Here is a 21456-nt window from a genome sequence, read left to right as displayed (position 1 = left end):
CTTGTGCTGCAGATGCTGCGGATTGCTTCATAGTGTGGTGCCTAACCCCTTGTGCCACCAGGGAGGCCCTCTTTTTATTTTTTTGACATTTATTTATTTAAGCATTCAAGAGCTGGGGTATAGGCCAAAGGTGCAGGGGGTGAGAGAATTTACCAGAGACAGAGCGGGGCTCAGAATAGGTGTGTTGACTGAAATACACTGCTGAGGGGCGCAGCAGCCGAGACAGGAGAGGTCTGCTGCACCATGTGGGTAGCTCCCTGGGCAGGGATCAGACTCATGCTGCAGTGGCTGCTGATAGCATCATAATGCTGAGACTTAACCCTTTGTGCCACTAGGGAGGCCCTCGACATTTCTTTTCAGTACAACACGTTATTAAGACTTTATCTGAGGGGGGAAAAAAAGACTTTATCAGAAGAGAGAAATATTTTTTCTTTGGCATAGTGGTCCAAGAGGCAGAGATAAGAATTCCTCGAGAGTTCACTTAGTGTAGAAAAAAATCTAGTTTATTTTTATGCGGTCACTTCGCACGTCGTCCACCCTTCAAGCCTCTCAAGTGTATACCTGAGCGCCCAGCAAAACACTGGCTCCCTTTGAGATAAGATTTCCCCAGCGCCAGTCTCCTCCCTCGAGAGGAGTACTTCCGGGAATGGGCGTGGCCTGGGCGGGGTCAGCCCCAGAGCAGGCCCCGCCCACCCAGCTGTGCCGCAGCGGCCCGCGCCCGCTCCGCCCGCCAGAGGTCGCAGGCTGCGAGAGCGGATTGCTCTTGGGCGCGTGCCGCTCTGGCTCCTATTCTCGCGAGAGGAAGCGCTAAGCCTGCTGGGAGGATGCGCGGTAGTCCGCAGATTCGCCCAAGATGGCAGCCCTGGAGGAGGGATTCACGCTGTCTGCAGTACACCTGGGCGCCGGGCCCGACGGACTCCTGGGGGTGGAGCAGAGCGACAAAACAGACCAGTTTCTCGTGACGGACAGCAACAGGACCGTCATCCTCTATAAGGTGAGCGCGGCAGGCTCGGAGCGCCCCGGCTGCCCGCTCGCCCCCTTCTCTGCGGAGCCGGTGCCCCGGGTCTCTCAGTTTCGGGAATAGACCGTGGAGCGGGCCCGGCGGCCCCGGGTCCCCTCTCCGAGACGCCAGATGAGGCCGAGAATCTGACTCGGTTCTTCTGGAAAGAGGCTTATTTCTGAGCCGCGCGGCCGAGCGTGTCAGTGCACGCGGGCTAGACTCGGAAGGGAGAGGGAGGGCGCTCGCACGTCCATCTCTCCGTGGTGGCCTTGCCGAGCCTCCGGGCGCCGACGCTCCAGCTGCGCGCCCGAGCGGTGAACGGAGGTTGCTTTCGACTTCGACTGACTGGGTGGCAACAGTGGTTGAGCCATGTGACCCCTTCTTGGGGGAAAATACGTTTTTTTTGGGGGGGTTGCACCTCACTTTCTTGGTAGCTTGATTAGAGCCTTGTGAGCGAGGGGCCTGTCTGATGCCAAGTACGGGTCAGGCTGTAAACCCTGGAGTTGCGCCCCTGGAGATCCACATGCCCCGCCCCCTCTCCAGCCCGAAGCCTGACTCGGCACACCATCCAAGCAGCTTTACTTTCAGTGGTGGTGTGAGAAAGGAATTCTTTTAAAAAAAAAAAAAAATTATTTATTTATTTATGCATACAAGAGCTGGGATTCAGGCCAGAGATGCTGGGGGTGAGAGGATTCACGAGAGACAGAGCGGGGAGCAGAACAGGCGGACTGACAGAAACACACTGCTGAGGGGAGCAGAGGGGGAGAGACAGGAGAGGTCTACCTCACCATGTGGGTTTCTCCCTGGCAGGCCGGGGATTGAACTCGTGCTGCAGAGGCTCGGGATCGCTTCATAGTGCAATGCTTAACCCCTTGTGCCACCAGGGAGGACCAGGAATTCTTCCCCCCCCCCCCCCCCCGGGGCTGCTGAACGTAGTTTTCAGTGTCTTCAAGAAACTAGCTGTCTACTTTAAAGTTGGTAACACCATTGGATTTTACCTGGACTATCAAGTGGGCTTGTAGATTTTGCAGTTCCTGCATTGGCATAATCCCATCTATCCCCGCGTAATCTCCCATGTGTTCATAGGCAGTGAAATCAATCGTTTGAATGCACTGTTGTTTATTAATGAAGTATTCATTTGTCTTTTTTATTTTAGAATTTTTTTAAAGATTTTTAATTATCTTTTATTTATACAATAGCTGGGGCACAGGCCAGAGGCACGGGAGAGTGAGAGGATTCACCAGAGACAGAGCAGGGAACAGAACAGGCAGGCAGACCGAAAGCGCTGCCGAGGGGAGCGGTGGGATAGACAGGAGAGGTCTGTCTTGCTATGTGGGTATCTCCCTGGCCAGCCGGAATCAAACTGGCAACTGCAGAGGCTGCGGACAGCTTCATAGCACTGCACTCAACCCACTGTGCCACCTAAGAGGCCCTATTTTAGAAATTTTTATTTACATTTCATCTTAACTACTCTTTCAGAGCCTTTTTTTTTTTAACTTTTAATTGTGGTAAAACATACATAACATTTACCATATTAACCAACGGCACTACCATCCATCTCCAGAACTCTTTTCATCTTGCGAAACTGCAAGATGAACAATAACCCTCCATTTCCCTATCCCCTGACAGCCACTGTTCTACTCTGTCTTAAGTGGAATCATACAATATTTGTATTTTTGTGGGTTGTTTTTGTTTTTTTTTAACTTAAACAGATTGCTGACTGCTATCTTTTAAATAATTTCTTTCCTTTGTTTCTTTTGTAAATTGAATTGCTTTTAATGTCCAAAACTGACTCTCTGAGTATTGTATGTTATCTTAATTTCATTAGGTTTCTGATCAGAAACCCTTGGGGAGCTGGTCAGTGAAACAAGGTCAAGTTATAACATGTCCAGCTGTGTGCAACTTTCAGACTGGAGAGTATATTGTTGTACACGATAATAAGGTGAGTTTTAAAACTTTTATCTAATATATAGAAGTCAAATGTTGATTTAGTAACTATTTGTGTTTACCATATGTGTATAGAAATTGAAATGCTTTTTTTTTTTAAACCCGCTTGTTTAAGGTTTTGAGAATATGGAATAATGAAGATGTAAACCTGGATAAAGTATTTAAAGCTACAGTAAGTCTTTAAATTTTCCAATATATTTATTTGGCCTATTGATGAGATGGAATTATTTGTGATGTATATTATTTATCTTGTTGTATTTGTAAAAGTGACATAAAGGTTATAATCATATTTTTATTCTAAGTTGTCTTACTGTGTATCTCGATAGCATGTCTCAATTCATTAGGTAATATGTTAGAAATTATTAACTGTATTTTTCAGGAGATTGAGGATTTAAATAATTTACAAACAATAAATGATATACTTGTTTCCTTGTTTAGATATCTTTGGTATGTCCCTTTTGAGAAGAGGTGAAATTTCACTGTGCTTTTATTTTTTAATAGATGAAATAGATCCTGTAAGTTTCGTGCATTACACATTTTAAGAGTAACATATAATGCAATTTTAAAAAATCATTAACCATGTCTTTGCTACATATGTTTATATTTCTCTCTTATCATGCTAGGATTGCCAACTAGGATAATCTCCAAAGTTCCCCAGTTTTAAATGTCTAACTCTAAATATAGTTGGCACATTTTAGAAATGGCTCAAACTAGAGCTGAGTTAGACGTAATGGCAGTTGTTGTCCAAACCCTGGACTTCTAGCCACAGGAGGTCTCTTGGCGCCAGTCTTTTCATTTGCCTACAGAATAACAAAATTCTAAATTTTATGCAATTGTTTGTCTGGGAGGGTGGGTTAGTCTCATTAATTTTTTCTCTTAGGCTTTTAGGCTATAGTTATAATTGTGCATTAGTGTTGCTCTAACACCAGAATTGCTTATAATTCTGCATTAGTGGCTTTATTTATACCTCTCTGCACCTCTAGTGCTGGGAGACGCAGGTTGAAGCCTAACCTCTAGTATTTATAGTGGAGAATAAACCAAAAATGAATAAAAATGATTGCGTCTGGAAGAGAGTGGGAAACATAGCAAAAGTTAGACTATTTTATGTCATTGATTGGATCAAAATGAAATCAAATCAGTACCTTAAAAAGAAGCTTCTGTAAGTGTCTTGTTAGGTGGCAATTGGTTTAGAATAAAGAATAAAATATTCTTATGTTCTCCTAGTTGTCTGCTGAGGTATATAGGATACATTCAATACAAGGGACAGAACCCTTGGTACTATTCAAGGAAGGTGCTGTTCGTGGTTTAGAGGTCCTGCTTGCAGAACCCCAGCAGAAAATTGAAACTGTTATCTCTGACGAAGAAGTGATCAAGTAAGTTTCAGTACTTGTAAGTTACCAAAATGAAGATGCACTCTGCGTGCTTTGTGTTTGTTTTTTAAGATTTTTTTTAATGCATACAAGAACTGGGTTGTAGGTCAGAGGTGAGGGGAGTGAGAGGATTCCCCAGAGACAGAGTAAGGAGCAGAACAGGCGGATCTACTGAAATACATTGCTGAGGGGAGCAGCGGGCGTGACAGGAGAGGTCTGCTGCGCCATGTGAGTCAGCTCCCTGGCCAGAGATTGACTTCATGTCGCTGGCGTTATCTTGACAGTGCTGTCTTTAACACCTACACCATCAGGGAGGCCCTCTGCATGTTTTTAATAATATTTCTTTACCTTATTCAAAAGTATTTTGGCTTAATAATAATAATAATAGTAATGTAATTAAAAGACATTTGTTGACACCTATCTAGGAAGATAGGTGATTGAGGAAACTGTAGGGTCATATGAGTCCTATTTGAATGACAGAATTGGGCAATAGGTTATTTGAAGATGAAATGGGTAAATCTATCCCCCAGACTGATGTCTTTGTTTCTGTCATATTGCCCTGACTTCCCGGGAACCCTTCCCATGAAGAAATGTGCAGTTTGTTAGTGAAACCATGTTTTAAGACCTCTGGTTTCCCAGATTCTGTAATGAAACTGGGGAAATGATTTACCAAATGATGGAAGGAAATTTCGTATTTCACATGTTTCCAATCCCCATCATATCCCATTTCCTGTTCAGTTACCTTGCTGCCTTTCTAGGTCTCCCTGATGCAAGCTAATTTCTGAAAAGTCAAAGTGAAGACTTGTACTTAGTAAGTGGACTGTGACCAGTATATCTTAAACTGACCTGATGAATGTCTCTAAAATGTCAGCAACTGTGTTTGGAGGAAATCATTAGGAAAAAGAGAAACAGGTAGAGGATCTGGGTTCTAACCGCCACTTTGCCAAACCTGCCTTTGCAACCTAGTTGTGGGCCTTTGGCTCTCCCTGACCTCAGTTCCCTTTGCCACTTGAAGAAGGCAGGTGAAATCCTAATGTTTTCCTTAGAACACTAGTCCCAAAATGACTGGAAAAAAAAAGGTCGGGTCAAATAAGTTTGGAAACACTGTTACACCCCACCCTTGGAACTTATACTTCACATCAGTGGCTTTAAAGCAGTAAGAAATACAGGTTGCATTTAATCCAGAGATGCATTTGACAGAAATATCTGCTTATACCTTCTGGTGTATGTTTTGGAACTGAGCTAGGTGTTCTCTAATGTCTCTCTGGCTCTAAAAAATACCTAATAAAAGATAGTCTTTTAAATGGAGGTTGATGGTAGGTTTCTCTCAGCTGGTGACTTGGCATTTTATAATTTTACTTTTGAGAGGCAGTATTGTGAAGTGGTTAAGGCCTTAGACTCTAGAGCCTAACTCCCCCAGTTCAAATCCTAGTATGACTCCCTGCCTGTGTGTGTCATCAACCCTCAGTGCCCCATATGGGTCAACTACAGGACTTAGGTGATGCACTAGTGTATTATAAGCGCCTGATAAACATCCCCACTACCACTGTCTTTTTTATTTTTCAGGTGGGCAAAGCTCTTCATGGTGTATAAGCATCCTGTTTTAATTTATATTACTGAAAAAGTAAGTGTTATCTTCAATATCTTGGTCCATTTTGTAGCATTTCAAAGTTAACTATTGTATTTAAAACTAAAATTGAGCTGTGTTGTTTCAAAAGAATATTAAAATCTTTTTTAGGGCCTCCCCTGGTGGCGCAGCGGTTGAGCGCTGGGCTGTGAGGCTGCCTGCAGCCTTTACAGCACTGGTTCGTTCCTGGCTGCCGGCGAGGGTCCCACAAAAAATAAATAAATAAAATAAAATCTTTTTTAACTGGACAACAAGTTTTTAATTACTCATTGGAAATACAACTTCTGGTTTTAACATTTAAATACAGTTGGTTGAAATGGGAATATTTGTAAACTAAAATGTTTTTCTTTCATAGCATGAAGCTTATTTTGCTTATGTACAAACATTTAACTCCTGTGTCTTAAGCAAATACACACTCTTACTTGGACAAGAAGAAAAATCCGTTATACAGAGTTTTGCTGCATCTGTGGATCGGAAAGTCATTTCTTTGATGTCATTAAGTAAGCTTTTCTTTAAACTTTGAGTGATTGTAAATGGAGGGGTAATACGGGCTCTTTTGCAGTAACACTATTCTTTTGCATTAGAGTTTTAGGTTTGGCAGCTGTCTGTTGTAGTTCTTCCCATTTCATGTTTCTGTGCAAGCACTTATGCCCCTTTTTTTGCATGTTGTCATGTCTGGTCATGCATTAGGTCAGTGGTTCTCTTCAGGTAACTTTTATGTCTTAAAAATTTATCATATTAGGGCCTCCCTGGTGGCGCAGCGGTTGAGCGCTGGGTTGCGAAGCTGCCCGCGGCCTCTGCAGCGCCGGTTCGATCCCGGCTGCTCCCCGGCCACCGGAGGAGGGTCCCACATGGCGCGCAGACCTCTCCTGCCGCCCGCTGCTCCCCTCAGCAGTGTACTTCGGTCCTTCTGCCTGCTCTGCTCCCCGCTCTGGCTCTGGTGAATCCTCTCACCCTCCCGCGCTTCTGACTGTACCCAGTGCATGTGTAAACAAAACAAACAAACAAACCAGCAAACAAATAAATAAATCATGCCTCTATTAAAAAAAAAAAAAAAAAAAAAAAAAAAAAAAAAAAAAAAAAAAAAAAATTTATCATAGTAGGGCCTCCCTGGTGGCGCAGCGGTTGAGCGCTGGGTTGCGAAGCTGCCCGTGGCCTCTGCGACGCCGGTTCGATCCCCGGCTGCTCCCCGGCCACCAGAGGAGGGTCCCACATGGCGCGCAGACCTCTCCTGCCGCCCGCTGCTCCCCTCAGCAGTGTACTTCGGTCCTTCTGCCTGCTCTGCTCCCCGCTCTGGCTCTGGTGAATTCTCTCACCCTCCCACGCTTCTGACTGTACCCAGTGCATGTATAAACAAAACAAACAAACAAACAAATAAATAAAAACATGCCTCTATAAAAAAAAAAAAATTTATCATAGTAAATTGAATAATAATGTGATACCTACATAAAAAAGGAAAGGAGGGACCTCCCTGGTGGCACAAGGGGTTAAGACGCAACCTATGAAGCAATCCGCAACCACTGCAACATGAGTTCAATCCCCGGCCAGGGAGCTACCCACTTGGCGCAGCAGACCTCTCCTGACTCGTCCGCTGCTCCCCTCAGCAGTGTATTTCAGTCAATCTGCCTGTTCTGTTCCCCGCTCTGTCTCTGGTGAATCCTCCCATCCCCCATGTCTCTGGCCTATACCCCAGTTCTTGTATGCATAAATAAATCTTTAAAAAAAAAAAAAAAAGGAAAGGTCACCTTTTATCTTTATCATGATAAAGCTGAAGTGGTTTGATATATTGAATGATCCATAAAAATAAAATTTAGGGCCTCCCTGGTGGTCTAGGGGTTAAGTCCTCACTGGCTGTGGACAGCTTCATAAGTTGTGTCTTTTTTTTTTTTTTTTAAGATTTATTTATTTATTTACACAAGCACTGGGTACAGTCAGAAGCGCGGGAGGGTAAGAGAATTCACCAGAGCCAGAGCGGGGAGCAGAATAGGCAGAAGGACCAAAGTACACTGCTGAGGGGAGCAGCGGGCAGCAGGCGAGGTCTACGCGCCATGTGGGACCCTCGCCTGGCAGCCAGGGATCGAACCGGCGCAGCAGAGGCTGTGGGCAGCTTCATAGCCCAGCGTGCAACCGCTGCACCACCGGGGAGGCCCTAATAGGCCTTTTTTTTTTTTTTTTAAGATTTATTTATTTATGCATACAAGAGCTGTGGTCCAGACCAGAGATGCGGAGGGTGAGAGGATTCACCAGAGACAGAGTGGAGAACAGAACAGGCAAACCGACCAAAGTACACTGCTAAGGGGAGCAGCAGGCGAGTCAGGAGAGGTCTGCTGTGCCATGTGGGCCGCTCCCCGGCTGGCCAGGGAATCGAACTCGTGCTGCAGAGGCTGCAGATTGCTTCATAGTGTGGTGTTTAAACCCACTGTGCCACCAGGGAGGCCCCGGACGTATTTATTCTTAAATAGAAGATTGCGATTTATGTGTCAGCTTACTGAAGTAAGGAAGTCTAAACCAAAGGGTCATAAAAATCTCCTGACACATTGCTAGAACCGCATGAAATTGCCAAAATTCTTTTGAATTTCAAAACCAGCAATTTCATATGTTTTTCAGAGTGATTGAGTAACAAGAAATGTATTCTATAGAGCAGGGTGCTAATTCATTTCTTTTTTTTTTAAAGATTGATTTATTTATGCATACAAGAGCTGGGATACAGGCCAGAGATGCAGGGGGTGAGAGGATCCACCAGAGACAGAGTGGGGAACAGAACAGGCAGACTGACCGAAATACACTGCTGAGGGGAGCAGCGGGGAGCAGGAGAGGTCTGCCTCACCATGTGGGTTTCTCCCTGGCCGGCCAGGGATCAAACTCATGCTGCAGATTGCTTCATAGTACGGTGCTTAACCCCTTGCGCCACCAGGGAAGCCCGCTAATTCATTTCTTCTTCTTTTTTTTTTTAAAGCAGGGGTTTTTTTGGTTGTTGTTGTTGTTTTTAATATAAGCACTGGGTACAGTCAGAAGTGCAGGGAGGTGAGAGAATTCACCAGAACCAGAGCAGGGAGCAGAGCAGGCAGACTGAAGTACACTGCTGAGGGGAGCAGCGGGTGGCAGGAGAGGTCTGCCCACCATGTGGGAGCCTCCTTCGGTGGCCGGGGATCGAACCGGCGCTGCAGAGGCTGCGGGCAGCTTCGCAACCCAGCGCTCAACCGCTGCGCCACCGGGGAGGCCCCCGCTAATTTATTTCTAAGGAGACATACATCCTCTTAGTGACTAGATTGTATTCCTGGCCGTCCTTTCTCATTATTCTCAGTCATTATAGATATTTATTTCCTGGTTATTATATTTCTTACTGTAATTTTTATTAATAGTGTTCTCTCAATTTTAGTTTTGTAGTATATTCTGTATGGGAGAGAATATATCATTGTTGTATTTGTTTATTTGTCTAATTATATCCTGTGCCAAACTGGTAAAATCTCATAACCCAGTGCATTTAACTGTAACAGCTATAGGACTCTTCTGTTGATAACAACAAATAACAAATTCTTGTTTCCTACAGGCTCTGATGGGTGTATATATGAAACCTTGATACCAATACATCCAAGTGACCCAGAAAAAAGCCAGAGGGTAGTTCGGTCACTGTTGCTGAAGGACGTAGTGTCTGGTACAACTCGAAATGGCGCCGCACTCGCCGTCCTGGACCGGGATCATGTGGCAGTCCTGGGACCGCCACTGCCAGCTGCTAAGGGTAACTGGAATTCAGTCAGTCAGGAAGTCCCTTGGATTTCTCCTTCAAAGTGTACCTTTCAGTCTTCTCTTTCTTTTTCATGTATTTATTAGTACCTAATTCATTCTCGTCATTATACTCAATTTTGTAGCTTCCTAACTGTCCTTGTGTACTAATAGGTCTCTGATTTTTGTCTTTCACTGATTATTCTTACTGAACATGTCCTTTTATCACTACCTTGCTCATGGCTAATGTCTTAAAATAAAAACTGCAAATATTTGCACCAACCCATAGACATTTAGAACATTGGTAAGCCTTTCCTAGAGGACTGAATTCATAATTTGGTGACATTTCACAGAAAGGAAATCCAGTAAACTTGGACACCTTGAAATTCAGGAATTGTATGCTTTTCGTCTCTGTGACTTGAGAGCAAGAGTCACATCAATGCCTTTTTTCCTCCCCTCCAAACACCTTTCTGAAAACACAGACTTGTCTATTCTGAAGAACACAGTTGCTCCTGACCAGTGCAAGATCCGAGTATCCTAACCTACACTGTAAAACTCAGGATCTTTCGATTAGCATTTAAGTCTCGTCACAGTCCAGACCCCATTCACCTTTTCCAACCTCTTCTCCCAGGTTCTGATCAAGAACCCCTGCTCTGTACAGGCTGGGCTCACTATTGACTACAGAATTAAAATGACCATTCTTGCCAGTGACTTTATTCTTATGTTTGCCCTGATTACTAAGATAAGAGCTAGTAGTTCTAGCATAACTATCCTGTGCCAGGCAATTTACTTGTATTACCTAGTTAATTAATCCTCCAACAACCCAATGAGAGAAAGTAGTTATCATCCATAGTACCTCAAGAAACTGAGGTACTAGGTAACTGTAGTTTTAGGATTCCATCCAAGCAGGTTGGCTGTTATTCCACATACCCTATTGGTCTAACATCCTGACTCTTAACCACTCTATCATGCTGTGCTGGGCCTCTCTCAACCTTCAACCTCCCCTTCCTGGTTCCTTTTCCCACCCCCCCACCCCCCCAAAAAAAAAAACCATAACAGTTTCCTGTGTCTCTTTCCAGAGTTGTTTTCTATATGTACACCAGCACATGCTAATTTTTCCCCCCTTTTTTATACAAATGGTAACATACCATAGACACTATTCAACACTCCTTGTATTCTTTTACCTGAGATGTCATTGTAATCTTCCCATAGCAGCATATTTTATTATTATGACTTCGTTTTTCTAGAACAATTTAAGGTTCACAACAAAATTGAGGGGACAGTACACAGACATCCCACATACCACCTGCCTCCGCATGATACTTCTCATCTAGAGGCCTCATTTCTTTGAAATTCTGTGGCAATAACTATTGTCATTACTTGTTTTAATACTTGATAAAAAGCAAGACTTGTGTATTTAATTAAGACCCTCCTCTGCAAACATCCCTAAGGGCACAATGTATTTATGATGAATTTGTATGTCTTATTTTATAGACTGCCTCTCCATATGGAACACAAAATTTCAGACACTGCAGACTTCAAAAGAGTTACCACAAGGCACCAGTGGTCAAGTAAGTTTTTACGTTTGGGGATTTTTTCAAATGTGGCTTTTTTTTTTTTTTTTAAGATTTATTTATTTGTTTATTTATTTATTTATACAAGCACTGGGTACAGTCAGAAGCGCGGGAAGGTGAGAGAACTCACCAGAGCCAGAGCGGGGAGCAGAGCAGGCAGAAGGACCGAGGTACACTGCTGAGGGGAGCAGCGGGTGGCAGGAGAGGTCTGCGCATGATGTGGGACCCTCCTCCGGCGGCCAGGGAGCAGCCAGGGATCGAACTGGCGCCGCAGAGGCTGCAGGCAGCTTCACAACCCAGCACTCAACCGCTGCGCCACCGGGGAGGCCCTTTTTTTTAAAAAAGATTTATTTATGCATATAAGAACTGGGGTACAGGCCAGAGGTGCAGGGTGGGGGCTGTGAGAGGATTCACTAGAGACAGAGTGGAGATCAGAACAGGCAGGAAGACTGAAATACACTGCTGAGGGGAGCAGCAGGGAAATAGGAGAGATCTGCTGTGCCATGTGGGTAGCTCCCTGGTCGGGGATGGAACTCATGCTGCAGTGGCTGCGGATAGCTTCATAGGTTGTGTCCTAATGGCTTGTGCCACCAGGGAGGCCCCTCAAATTGTAGCTATTTTTATGCCCAATAAATATACCCTAAGGGAAGAGACCTTTGGATCTAAATATTTGAACAATTTATGATTAAAATGAATCTTACTTGAAAAGTTATATTTAATTTATTACTTTAATAGTTTTTTTCACCTTCAAAAACTGAAATTATAGCTAGGTTTAGATTGGGGAGAACAATTAACTAGTTAATAAAATAACTTTTGTATTTTACTGCTCTTTAGATCTTTTTACTTTTGTATTTTGAACTATAACGTAGAGCTGTTACTTTGTCTAATGATTTGCCCTTTTAAGTTATTCACTGAACATTATTATGGAATTACATAAGAACTCTTAAACAATGAAAATTCCATGAGATCAGACTGTAAACTTCCTGAGACAAGGGTCCTTAACTGTCTATTCTCCATGTGTCTTCACTGCCCAAAGAGGTCCTCACTAAGTGTTGGTTAGTCAGTTATAAATACTCATAGACAGATAAAATGTAAATCAAGGTAATTGTAAAAAGACTACATTCTCAGCATATAATTTTTTTTTAACGATTTGTTTATTTATGCATACAAGAACAGGAGTACAGGCCAGAGGTGCAGGGGGTGAGAGGAGTCACCAGAGACAGAGTAGGGTCAGAACAGGGGGATCTACTGAAATACACTGCTGAGGGCAGCAGCCGGCGAGACAGGAGAGGTCTGCGCCATGTGGGTAGTTCCCTGGTCATTGGAGATTGAACTCATGCTGCAGAGGTTGCGGATAGCTTCACAGTGCTGTGCTTAACCCCTTGTGCCATCAGGGAGGCCCATTTATTTTAAATGTAAATATTGATCAGATTTTTATGAATTGAAAGTATCCTTTAAATTATGCTATATTCAAATGTGTGCTAAAATGAGAGCTGTGTAAAGCTAAACCCAACTAGTAAGTTGTTTGTATGAGATTATTCTGGAGAGTTGATGAACTCTGCCTTGGTTTTTTCTCTTAATATTGACTGCTCGCACCTTAAGTTATTGTAAGTTATATGGCTTTGTTGAATCAGATCCCAAGAGAGAAAAACAATTTACTTTTTTTTGTGACCTTTTTTTATTGTAGGTCTGGTATTACGGGGGAAATCTGTTTATGTTGCATGGAAAATTTCTAGCTGTGATTCCATATAAGTGTGAAGTATCGTCATTAGCAGGGGCTCTTGGAAAACTCAAGCATAGTCACAATCCAGGTAGGCAATAAACAATTTTACTACCATAAACCATTTTGTTCCAGCTTGATATATAGATTTCCAGAGCCTGTTTTTAATGAAATTTAGCTGTGTTCATTTGAAGTTTCCTTACCCAGGCAATCACCTTCCAACAGTCCACATTATGGCTACTGCTATAGGCTGAAGAGCTATGCTGCTTGGTTTTGGGTTTTGTTTTGGTTGGGTTTCTTTTTTTTTTTTTTTGGTCATTTCAAATGAGTTGGCTTAATTCCCAGTGGTACAGAATTTGGATAGAACAAAGACAGAAGAAGAGCACATTTTGGCAAGATTCTGGATGTGGTTTACTCTGACTTCATAGTTAAAGTAGAAATGAATTTAGAACTACAGAGAAGATGAGCCATTATGGTTTTTTTATTTGCTTGTTTTTTAAAAGTTTGTTAAATATGTGACAGGATCTGTGACACTTCATTCCGGCTGTTGGTGACAGCAGAAGTTAGGGCAGGGAATCCAAATGTTTCTAACAGGCATGGAATTAAGGACCACCATTGCCTCAGGCACAAGGAACAGCTTACTTTTTGCAGCCTGTGGCCAGGAGGCCTTTCCCGAACCATGACCTTCACTTTTAATGCCTCAGGTGTCTTCCGCATCCATCTTCTCAGGCTGCTTCAGGGGTTTCTTCCCACCATCATGCCGCCAACACTGTTTTTGAACACAGGTGCTCTGTCCCTAGTGGGATTGTCACACCACCCCCACCCCAGGGAAGTCTCTAGACTCATCCGTCTATTGGCTTAATGTTGCTTTTACTATATTATGATTTCTTGATCTAAGGTGATTAGTAGTATTGTTTAGTTGGGGAACTTCCAGTAGGTCAAAAAGTTCCAGAAATTGTTTATTTTGTGTTTTCCTAGGCATTCATGCCATGTCTCATTTTGTAAACTGGGAAACATCTCAAGGATCCGGAGTTGGATCCCAGAACTCAGAGCAGTCCAAGAGAATTGTAAGTTTTTGGTAGTCAAAACAGAAACGTTAGTGCAAATGTTGAAAAACAAGAAAACTGAATTATTTTAATGATTCTTATCTGTACAACTCTTACAGCTTTGATCTAAGTGATTAGGATGTTTGAAACGAGCATAGTAACCAACAGTCTTTATTCAAAATGAAACACAGTCATTTCTATGGGGGGGTCAGGGAGGGGTGTGTAGTAAACCAATTGTAATACTTTCCTGAGTGTCAACATGTTTACAAAACAAAAATCCTAAAGATACTTAATTTAGAAGTAAAAATAAACCCACTACTCACTATAACAATACTCTCTCCCACCTTCCCCGAAATTTTGCTTATGGCAAAAATGTGTAGTCTTTTTGGACATTTCAAATTCTTCTAATTGTATATGGGATCTTTTGTGTTGTTTTTTGATGCTAATGAGTTTACTTAATTCCAGTTAAGGAGAAGAAAAGTTGAAATGAGTACACAGTCAGAGACTCCAGCATCCAGTCAACTTTTATCAACCATAAAGGTAATATTAAAAAAAAAAAAAACCACATTAGAAGCACAAAAAGTCAACTCAAGTAGTTAAAAGAAATTCATGTACTTTTCATTCCATCTTATTTTTCTTTTTTTTAAGATTTATTTATTTTATGCATTATATAAGAACTGGGGTATGGGCCAGAGGTGTGGGGAGGTGAGAGGATTCACCAGAGACAGAGTGGGGAGCAGAGCAGGCAGATCTACTGAAGTACACTGCTGAGGGGAGCAGCAGGCGAGTCAGGAGAGGTCTGCTGCGCCATGTGGGTAGCTCCCTGGCCGGGGATCAAACTTGTGCTGCAGTGTCTGCGGATTGCTTCATAGGTTGTGTCTAAACCCCTTGCACTACCAGGGAGGCCCTCCAACTTATTTTTCTGATCACTTTTACAGCTTTAACTGGCTGACATTTGATGGTATGTTAGGACTGTCAGATTAGATTATTTGGGATTTTGTGAGATTAGTTGATCTCTTCAGTCTTACTCAATTTTGCATGGACTGTGAACTGTTTTTTTTTTTTTTCTTTGCAGCTTGTTCATGTGCAACATGTAGAATCAACTCTAGTTTCACAAGTGCATGAATACTATTACAATTTGAGGAAATGTTGAGCCTAGGAAATTTTAAGTTCAGAATGGTGTTTAATAATAACAGACTAAATTCTTTACCTCTTCCCTTTCAGAAAGATTCCGAAAAGCACATTGAAGTAGAACTACGAAAGTTTTTGGCTACTAAACGGACCCCTGAATTTCATACTACTATTGGGGATGTGGTAATAGGACTTGTGGGTAGATGTAAAGCAGAACCATCCTTTTATCCCCGGAACGCTCTGATGCAACTTATCCAAACACATGGACTTTCTTACAGGTACATGTTTGGGCCCACCAGATTTTACATGCATCTCCTCGGGCTGTGTTTCTCACAGTTCTTATTTTCATAATCTAAAGTATTTATAAGTTCTTTATAGTTAAGATTTCTCTGAATACTTAAAGATGGTTCATTTTTTATTGTCTCAGCTTGTGCCCTGGCTTAATGGAGGTTGCCTTAGAAAAGACAGATGTGCAGCTGTTACAGCTCTGTCTCCAGCAGTTCCCTGACATTCCTGAGTCAGCTACATGTGCTTGTTTAAACCTTTTCTTGAGGTAAGTTAGAAATAGGTGATCCTCTTTCTCTCCTGCATTTTTAATGTATGCATCATTTGATTTCTAAATCCTTGAATGCTTAAAATATGAAATTTTTCCAGTTAGTTCAAGTAGTGATAAGAATTAATTTCTTGCTTTCGATTAACATAGTATTGGTGATGATAGTCTTAAAGAAGCAGATGTCAATATGGACTCAGTTTCTGACTACAGTGATGCTGTGCATGATGAGAAGATGGAACAGCAACCAGAAATACTTCAAAATGGTTTCAATCCCGAAGACGATAACTGTAATAACTGTGATCAAACGTTAAGTGAAAAGCATCAGGACACAAAAGAGGAGACCACCTCATGCCCTGTAACACCAAAAAGAGCAGCTCTCTTGTATCCTTCAAAGCAGCTTACCGAGTGGTGTCTTATTCCAGGGATACGGTCAGATGTCAAGCAATAACTGAGGAGTAACTGATAACTTAAGGGTTTTTCCTGTTTTCAGTTTCTGCTTGAATATTAATTATGTTCAATGTTCTATTCAAATAGCTTGCTTATTCCTGTTTCCTTAATTAAGAAGCTACACTAAGGTAGAAGCTTTATCAATTATTAAAGTGAGTATTGTGATGAAGTACCAATTATTATAACAGCAAAGTATTCCAAGCAATCTCTGGTGACTAGGAGGGTGTTCAGTGATACAGCTCTCCTAGAACAGTAAAACTTGCGTGTAAATTTAGAAAAAAAGGGAATTACTCATAATTTAATAGAATGTGCTTATTTATTGAAATAAGATTTTCCTTTATTCCTAAGTAGAAATGCAGTTCTTCGTGCAGCATATAGTGAGGCGTTTCTTCTGCCTCACTTGAAAGACATCCCAGCACAACATATCACTGTAAGTAGTTCTCCGAATCCTATAGGATTTTACTTCTGCCTTAAAATTGCTGCTTAACTCTGACCAGCTTTTAGGACATTCAAAAGACTCTTAGGTTCTTTAATGTGAATAGAGTTTACTAACCCTCATGGTGAAAGTGTGTGCCTGGGAGACTTAATGATTTTTGGTGGCAGACTTTGGTGTGTTTTGGTGCCCCCACCTGAAGCCAGGTCAACCCATCTGAGTTCTAAACAAGTAGACATTTCAGAATTTCTGAGAGAAGGAGTCCATCTTCTCTACTTATATATAAGCAGAGTAAGCTCCCTGCTCACCCTGCTCAAACCAGATGAATTCCTTGTTGATTGTAGGGACTGCATTGTATTCATTTTTGTGTCACCTGATGTCTAGCATTGGTTTAGTAAACCCTCTTTAAAAATCCTTCCCAGTTGCTTTTAGCCTATATAGAGTGTGAATATTCTGTCAGAGTGATAAATTATCTCTTTTTCCACCCAGCTGTTTCTCCAGTACTTGTATTTCCTTTATCTGAAATGTAATGAAAATGCTACTATGACTCTTCCTGGAATACATCCTCCAACCCTGAACCAGGTGAGATAGGCTTTTTATTTTGATCTGGCACAGGGAAATATATAAAAAATGATTATATACAGTCTCAGAACCTGGAATTTAGTAACTTATTTCTACTGTCTCCTAGCCCAAATAGACAGACCTCTGGAGGGGACTAAGGGTCTCGCCATTTGGTAGATAGATTTTAGAATCATAATTCTATACCACAGACCAAACTGAAATTCATCTCAAATTCCTGACTCCTTGTTATGATCCTTTCCAGGAGTTTCTGTAGCTTCACTGGGGGAAGGTGTTAATCAGAGTCCTAATAATCTCTAAAGACTAACAGAATGAAGAGTAATGAAAAGATGTTGTCGTACACCCATTAAATACCAAGTTTATTGGCCCTGAATCAAGGCCAACAGTTTGCTGAAGCTGTTGGTTTCAAGCAGGAGCCTAAAGAAAAGTCTTTCTATGGTCTGTTGGCCTTTTCAGGACTCAGAAATGTAATGGTCAATTCATTAGAAAGAAACATCTGAGTGAAAGGAAAAAAAGTTTATTTGAAAAAGAATTGGAAACATTATAAAATATTTATTATCATTGAAGAATGTGTTATTCTAATTATGCCAAACCCTTAATTTAACTGTTTTCCATTTTAAGAAACAAGTTAAAAAATTTTAAGTGGCTTTAATAGTTGGAAGTTTTTTTACAGTTGGAAGTTCCAACAATACCAAAGAAGAAAAAAAATAAACTTTGTATCTGTACATCCCTCTTAGAGATAATCAATATTAAGTTTCTTTCCTATCTAGAAATTTTCTTTTTATGCACTTGTTTTTCTCTTGCCTTTCTAACAAAAATTAAATCATAGTGTGCATGCTATTCTGCAAGAAATTTTCTGGACCAATACACACATAGCTGCTTCATTGTTTTTACCACAAGTTGTTTACAGTTTTTTGCTACTATAAACAAACTTTTGTGAGCATCTTCATACAGACATCCTTGTATATTTATGAGAGTACCTATTGTGTAAATTCCCATTAGTGAAATAATTGGATAAAGGGTGCATGCATTTTAGTTTTGAAAATACCAGATTACCTTCCCGAAGGGCTGTGGCATAGACGCTACTGTTGACAAGATCTAAGCCTTACTCTTTGCCCATCAGACAGGTAACAAATGTACTTTTGTTTGTGTTTCTTTGGTACTAAGAGAGGTGAACCATCTTTTCTTGCCTGGTTGGATTCTTTGTCATTGTTCTATTGTATTTCCTGTCTTTTTCTTTATGGCTTTTAAAGAATTTTTAGTTATGTTAAGGAAATTGGCCTTTATATCAAATGTATTCCAAATACGTTTTTGTTTTTTTTTTTTTTTTTTTTTTTTTTTTTTTTTTTATAGAGGCATGCTTTATTTATTTGTTTGCTGGTTTGTTTGTTTTGTTTATACATGCACTGGGTACAGTCAGAAGCGCGGGAGGGTGAGAGAATTCACCAGAGCCAGAGCGGGGAGCAGAGCAGGCAGAAGGACCGAAGTACACTGCTGAGGGGAGCAGCGGGCGGCAGGAGAAGTCTGCACGCCATGTGGGACCCTCCTCTGGTGGCCGGGGAGCAGCCGGGGATCGAACCGGCGCCGCAGAGGCCGCGGGCAGCTTCGCAACCCAGCGCTCAACCGCTGCGCCACCGGGGAGGCCCCCAAATACGTTTTTCATGTCACTTGTTAGTTCTCTCTTTAGTGTAATTTTTTTCCATAAATAAGTTACTATCAGTTTTTATGCTATCAGAATTAAATGTTTCCGTTATAACTATGTTTAAGGCCCTACCTGCCCTAAGATTATATAAGTCACCCTGTTTTTCCTAGTACTGTCATGGTTTCCTTTGCTGTATTTAACTTTTTTTGATACATACAAAATATACTTGGTATAAGGGGTTTCACACGGATCAACTTTCTCCTCTCCCCCCAACTGGATAATTGGTGCTATCACTCTCATGAAAAAGCACTAAAGAAACTGATTATCCACAAAGGATATTTTTATAAAAGTGTGATGCTTTTATTTTAGTTTATGGTAGCTCATCTACAATACACAAGACCTTATTTTAGGGAAAAAGTGTATTTCAGAATAGAGATGGGTGCATTTTTTTCCTAACTTCCAATAATTAGCCAAAAAAAAAAATTGAGTGAAAAGATACTCTCCCTTGGGCCTCCCTGGTGGCACAAGGGGTTAAGATGCACCCTATGAAGCTACCCACAGCCACTGCAACATGAGTTTGATCCCCAGCCAGGGAGCTACTCACATGGCACAGCAGACCTCTCCTGACTTGCCCACTGCTCCCCACAGCAGTATATTTCAGTCAGTCTGCCTGTTCTGTTCCCAACTCTGTCTCTGGTGGATCCTCTCACCCCCACCCCCATCTCTGGCCTTTACTCAGCTCTTGTATGCATAAATAAATAAAATCTTTAAAAAAAAAAAAAAAAGATACTCTCCCTTGCATTATCACTCTGGCTTACTTTTTATTGATTAATCTTATGCAAAAGGTCCAACTATGCCTGTAAAGTAACAACTATAAAAGCAGGAAAGAGGCTTTCTATATTGCTTAGAAATTTCTCCATCTCTAAACTAAAATGTCCACACTTCTATAAAGATTTTTATTTTTCTTATAACCTTATGGACTTTAGAAAATGAATTAACCTAAAAATACAATTAAAATCTTAACTTCTTTTCCTGTTTCTCTTTAGATCATGGATTGGATATGCCTACTTCTAGATGCAAATTTTACTGTTGTGGTAATGATACCAGAAGCAAAGAGGCTACTCTTAAATCTTTACAAATTTGTGAAATCCCAGGTTTGTGATCATTTGATACATACTGAACTCTTTGTACTCCAGTATCACCTAAATCATAATTTGTTCTTAACATTTTTTCTTGCAGTAGTTGTAAATAATTGTGGTGGATTTGTTTATATGGAAACATTATGGTAAAAGTTATTCTGAAATTTTTTTCTTAGATTTGCATTTGTTCCGAGCTCAACAAGATTGAAGTAAGTTTTCGAGAGCTACAGAAATTAAATCAAGAGAAGAATAATAGAGAATTATATTCCATTGAAGTGCTGGAACTCTTCTGAAAATAATTCTCCTTCATAGATGTTTTATGAAGCTCTTTTATGTGAATTCTTCCTACTCATGCAGGCAAGAGATGTGTTCTGTTGTGACTGTCTCAGTATCAAGACAAATGAGCATCAGCAAGTACCTGGGCCATCCTTCCTGACGCCTGCAGGCTGGACTGCAGGTTTCCCGGGAACCTATGCTGGTGTGTGAACACTGGTGGGCACAGATTCTGAAACTTTTTTTAAATATGTAACAGAGCTGATTTTAAGTAAACGTATTTGTGTACTGATAAAAAGTCTAATTTCTTATCGTGTGTTTTGAATAACTCTTCTTTTAATAAAAAATTGCCATTGAAACAGTTATGCTAAGAAGAATGTAGTTTTATGAGAATCAGATGCTGTCCCTGCTTATCTGTGCTGGTGAGTGGCGGCCAAGGTCAGTGCGACAGCAGGGCAGGGAGGCTTTCTTGTGCTATGCCAGTGTCTCCTGTCCTCTATCTCCTCACATACCCGAGGGTTGAATGGTACCTCTTTTTATATGTAATCTCTCTAATTAGATTAGTTGTTAATTTCTGTCTAAAAGGGCACTACCAAATAGTGAAGATGTCTCTTCTGAAAATAGTTTTATGGGTTGATTAACCATCAACTTTCCAGTTTTTAACTCTTTAGATTTAGGACAAATGAAAGGTTTTATATAGGAGTCTATGCTTTTGTTTCTTGAAGATTATTTTTGTTAGGGCCTCCCTGGTGGCATAAGAGATCAAGTCTCAGCACTATGAAGCTATCTGCAGCCACTGTAGCACAAACTCGATCCTGGGCCAGGGAGCTGACCTACATGGTGCAGCAGACTGCCCTGTCTCGCCCTCTACTCCCCTCAGCAGTGTATTTCACTAGATCCACCTGTTCTGCTCCCCATTCTGTCTCTGGTGAATCCTCCCACCTGTCCCTCCCCCTACCTTTGGCCTACATCCCAGTTCTTGTATGCATAAATAAATAAATCTTTAAAAAAAAAAAGAAATGAAAACTTTATATGGACATACAGAGACTAAAGCTAAACTCTTCAAGGCAAGGACTGTGTCTTACCCTTTCTGCACATAAACACAGGCCCTGTGGCACATAGTTGGTGTTCAGGGAATGACTATTTATTGAGTGAATCTCATTTGTCCTCCATTATCATTAAGTGATAATTCTAAGGGTTTGTGAAAGTTTTCTCCCATTCAGTGGGATGTCATTTTCTGGAAAGTAAATCA

General features: G+C 41.4%; 1 protein-coding gene and 1 non-coding gene across 2 annotated transcripts; both read left to right on the top strand.

Moving 5' to 3' along the window:
* The first annotated feature begins 812 nt into the window (after positions 1–812).
* NOL11 (nucleolar protein 11) lies at positions 813–20563 on the top strand. The gene is made up of 18 exons (XM_037493098.2): positions 813–994; positions 2829–2942; positions 3063–3119; positions 4172–4320; positions 5884–5941; positions 6300–6444; positions 9495–9683; positions 11162–11238; positions 12929–13052; positions 13940–14028; positions 14473–14547; positions 15232–15416; positions 15566–15691; positions 15842–16072; positions 16490–16568; positions 17061–17153; positions 19839–19946; positions 20108–20563. The coding sequence occupies exons 1-18, from the start codon at positions 854–856 to the stop codon at positions 20222–20224; spliced, it is 2157 nt and encodes a 718-aa protein (XP_037348995.1). The 5' UTR covers positions 813–853; the 3' UTR covers positions 20225–20563.
* On the top strand, positions 17513–17648 carry LOC119233164 (small nucleolar RNA SNORA2/SNORA34 family). Its single transcript, XR_005122315.1, has one exon. It is a non-coding gene; the product is annotated as a small nucleolar RNA SNORA2/SNORA34 family (small nucleolar RNA).
* Positions 20564–21456: the final 893 nt, after the last annotated feature.

This window comes from Talpa occidentalis, unplaced genomic scaffold, assembly GCF_014898055.3.
Source record: "Talpa occidentalis isolate TD23 unplaced genomic scaffold, MPIMG_talOcc4v2.1 talOcc4.7, whole genome shotgun sequence".
In the NCBI taxonomy this organism is placed as follows: Eukaryota; Metazoa; Chordata; class Mammalia; order Eulipotyphla; family Talpidae; genus Talpa; species Talpa occidentalis.
Note: the sequence above shows the minus strand (reverse complement) of the source record. Positions and strands in the feature narration are given on the sequence as shown.

Bases quoted from the DNA above. Each gene is read 5' to 3' on its own strand.
- NOL11 (XM_037493098.2), top strand. From the start codon at position 854: ATGGCAGCCCTGGAGGAGGGATTCACGCTGTCTGCAGTACACCTGGGC. The intron at 9,684-11,161 runs GTAACTGGAATT...CTTATTTTATAG, and splicing joins GCCACTGCCAGCTGCTAAGG to ACTGCCTCTCCATATGGAAC. The intron at 14,029-14,472 runs GTAAGTTTTTGG...ACTTAATTCCAG, and splicing joins CAGAGCAGTCCAAGAGAATT to TTAAGGAGAAGAAAAGTTGA.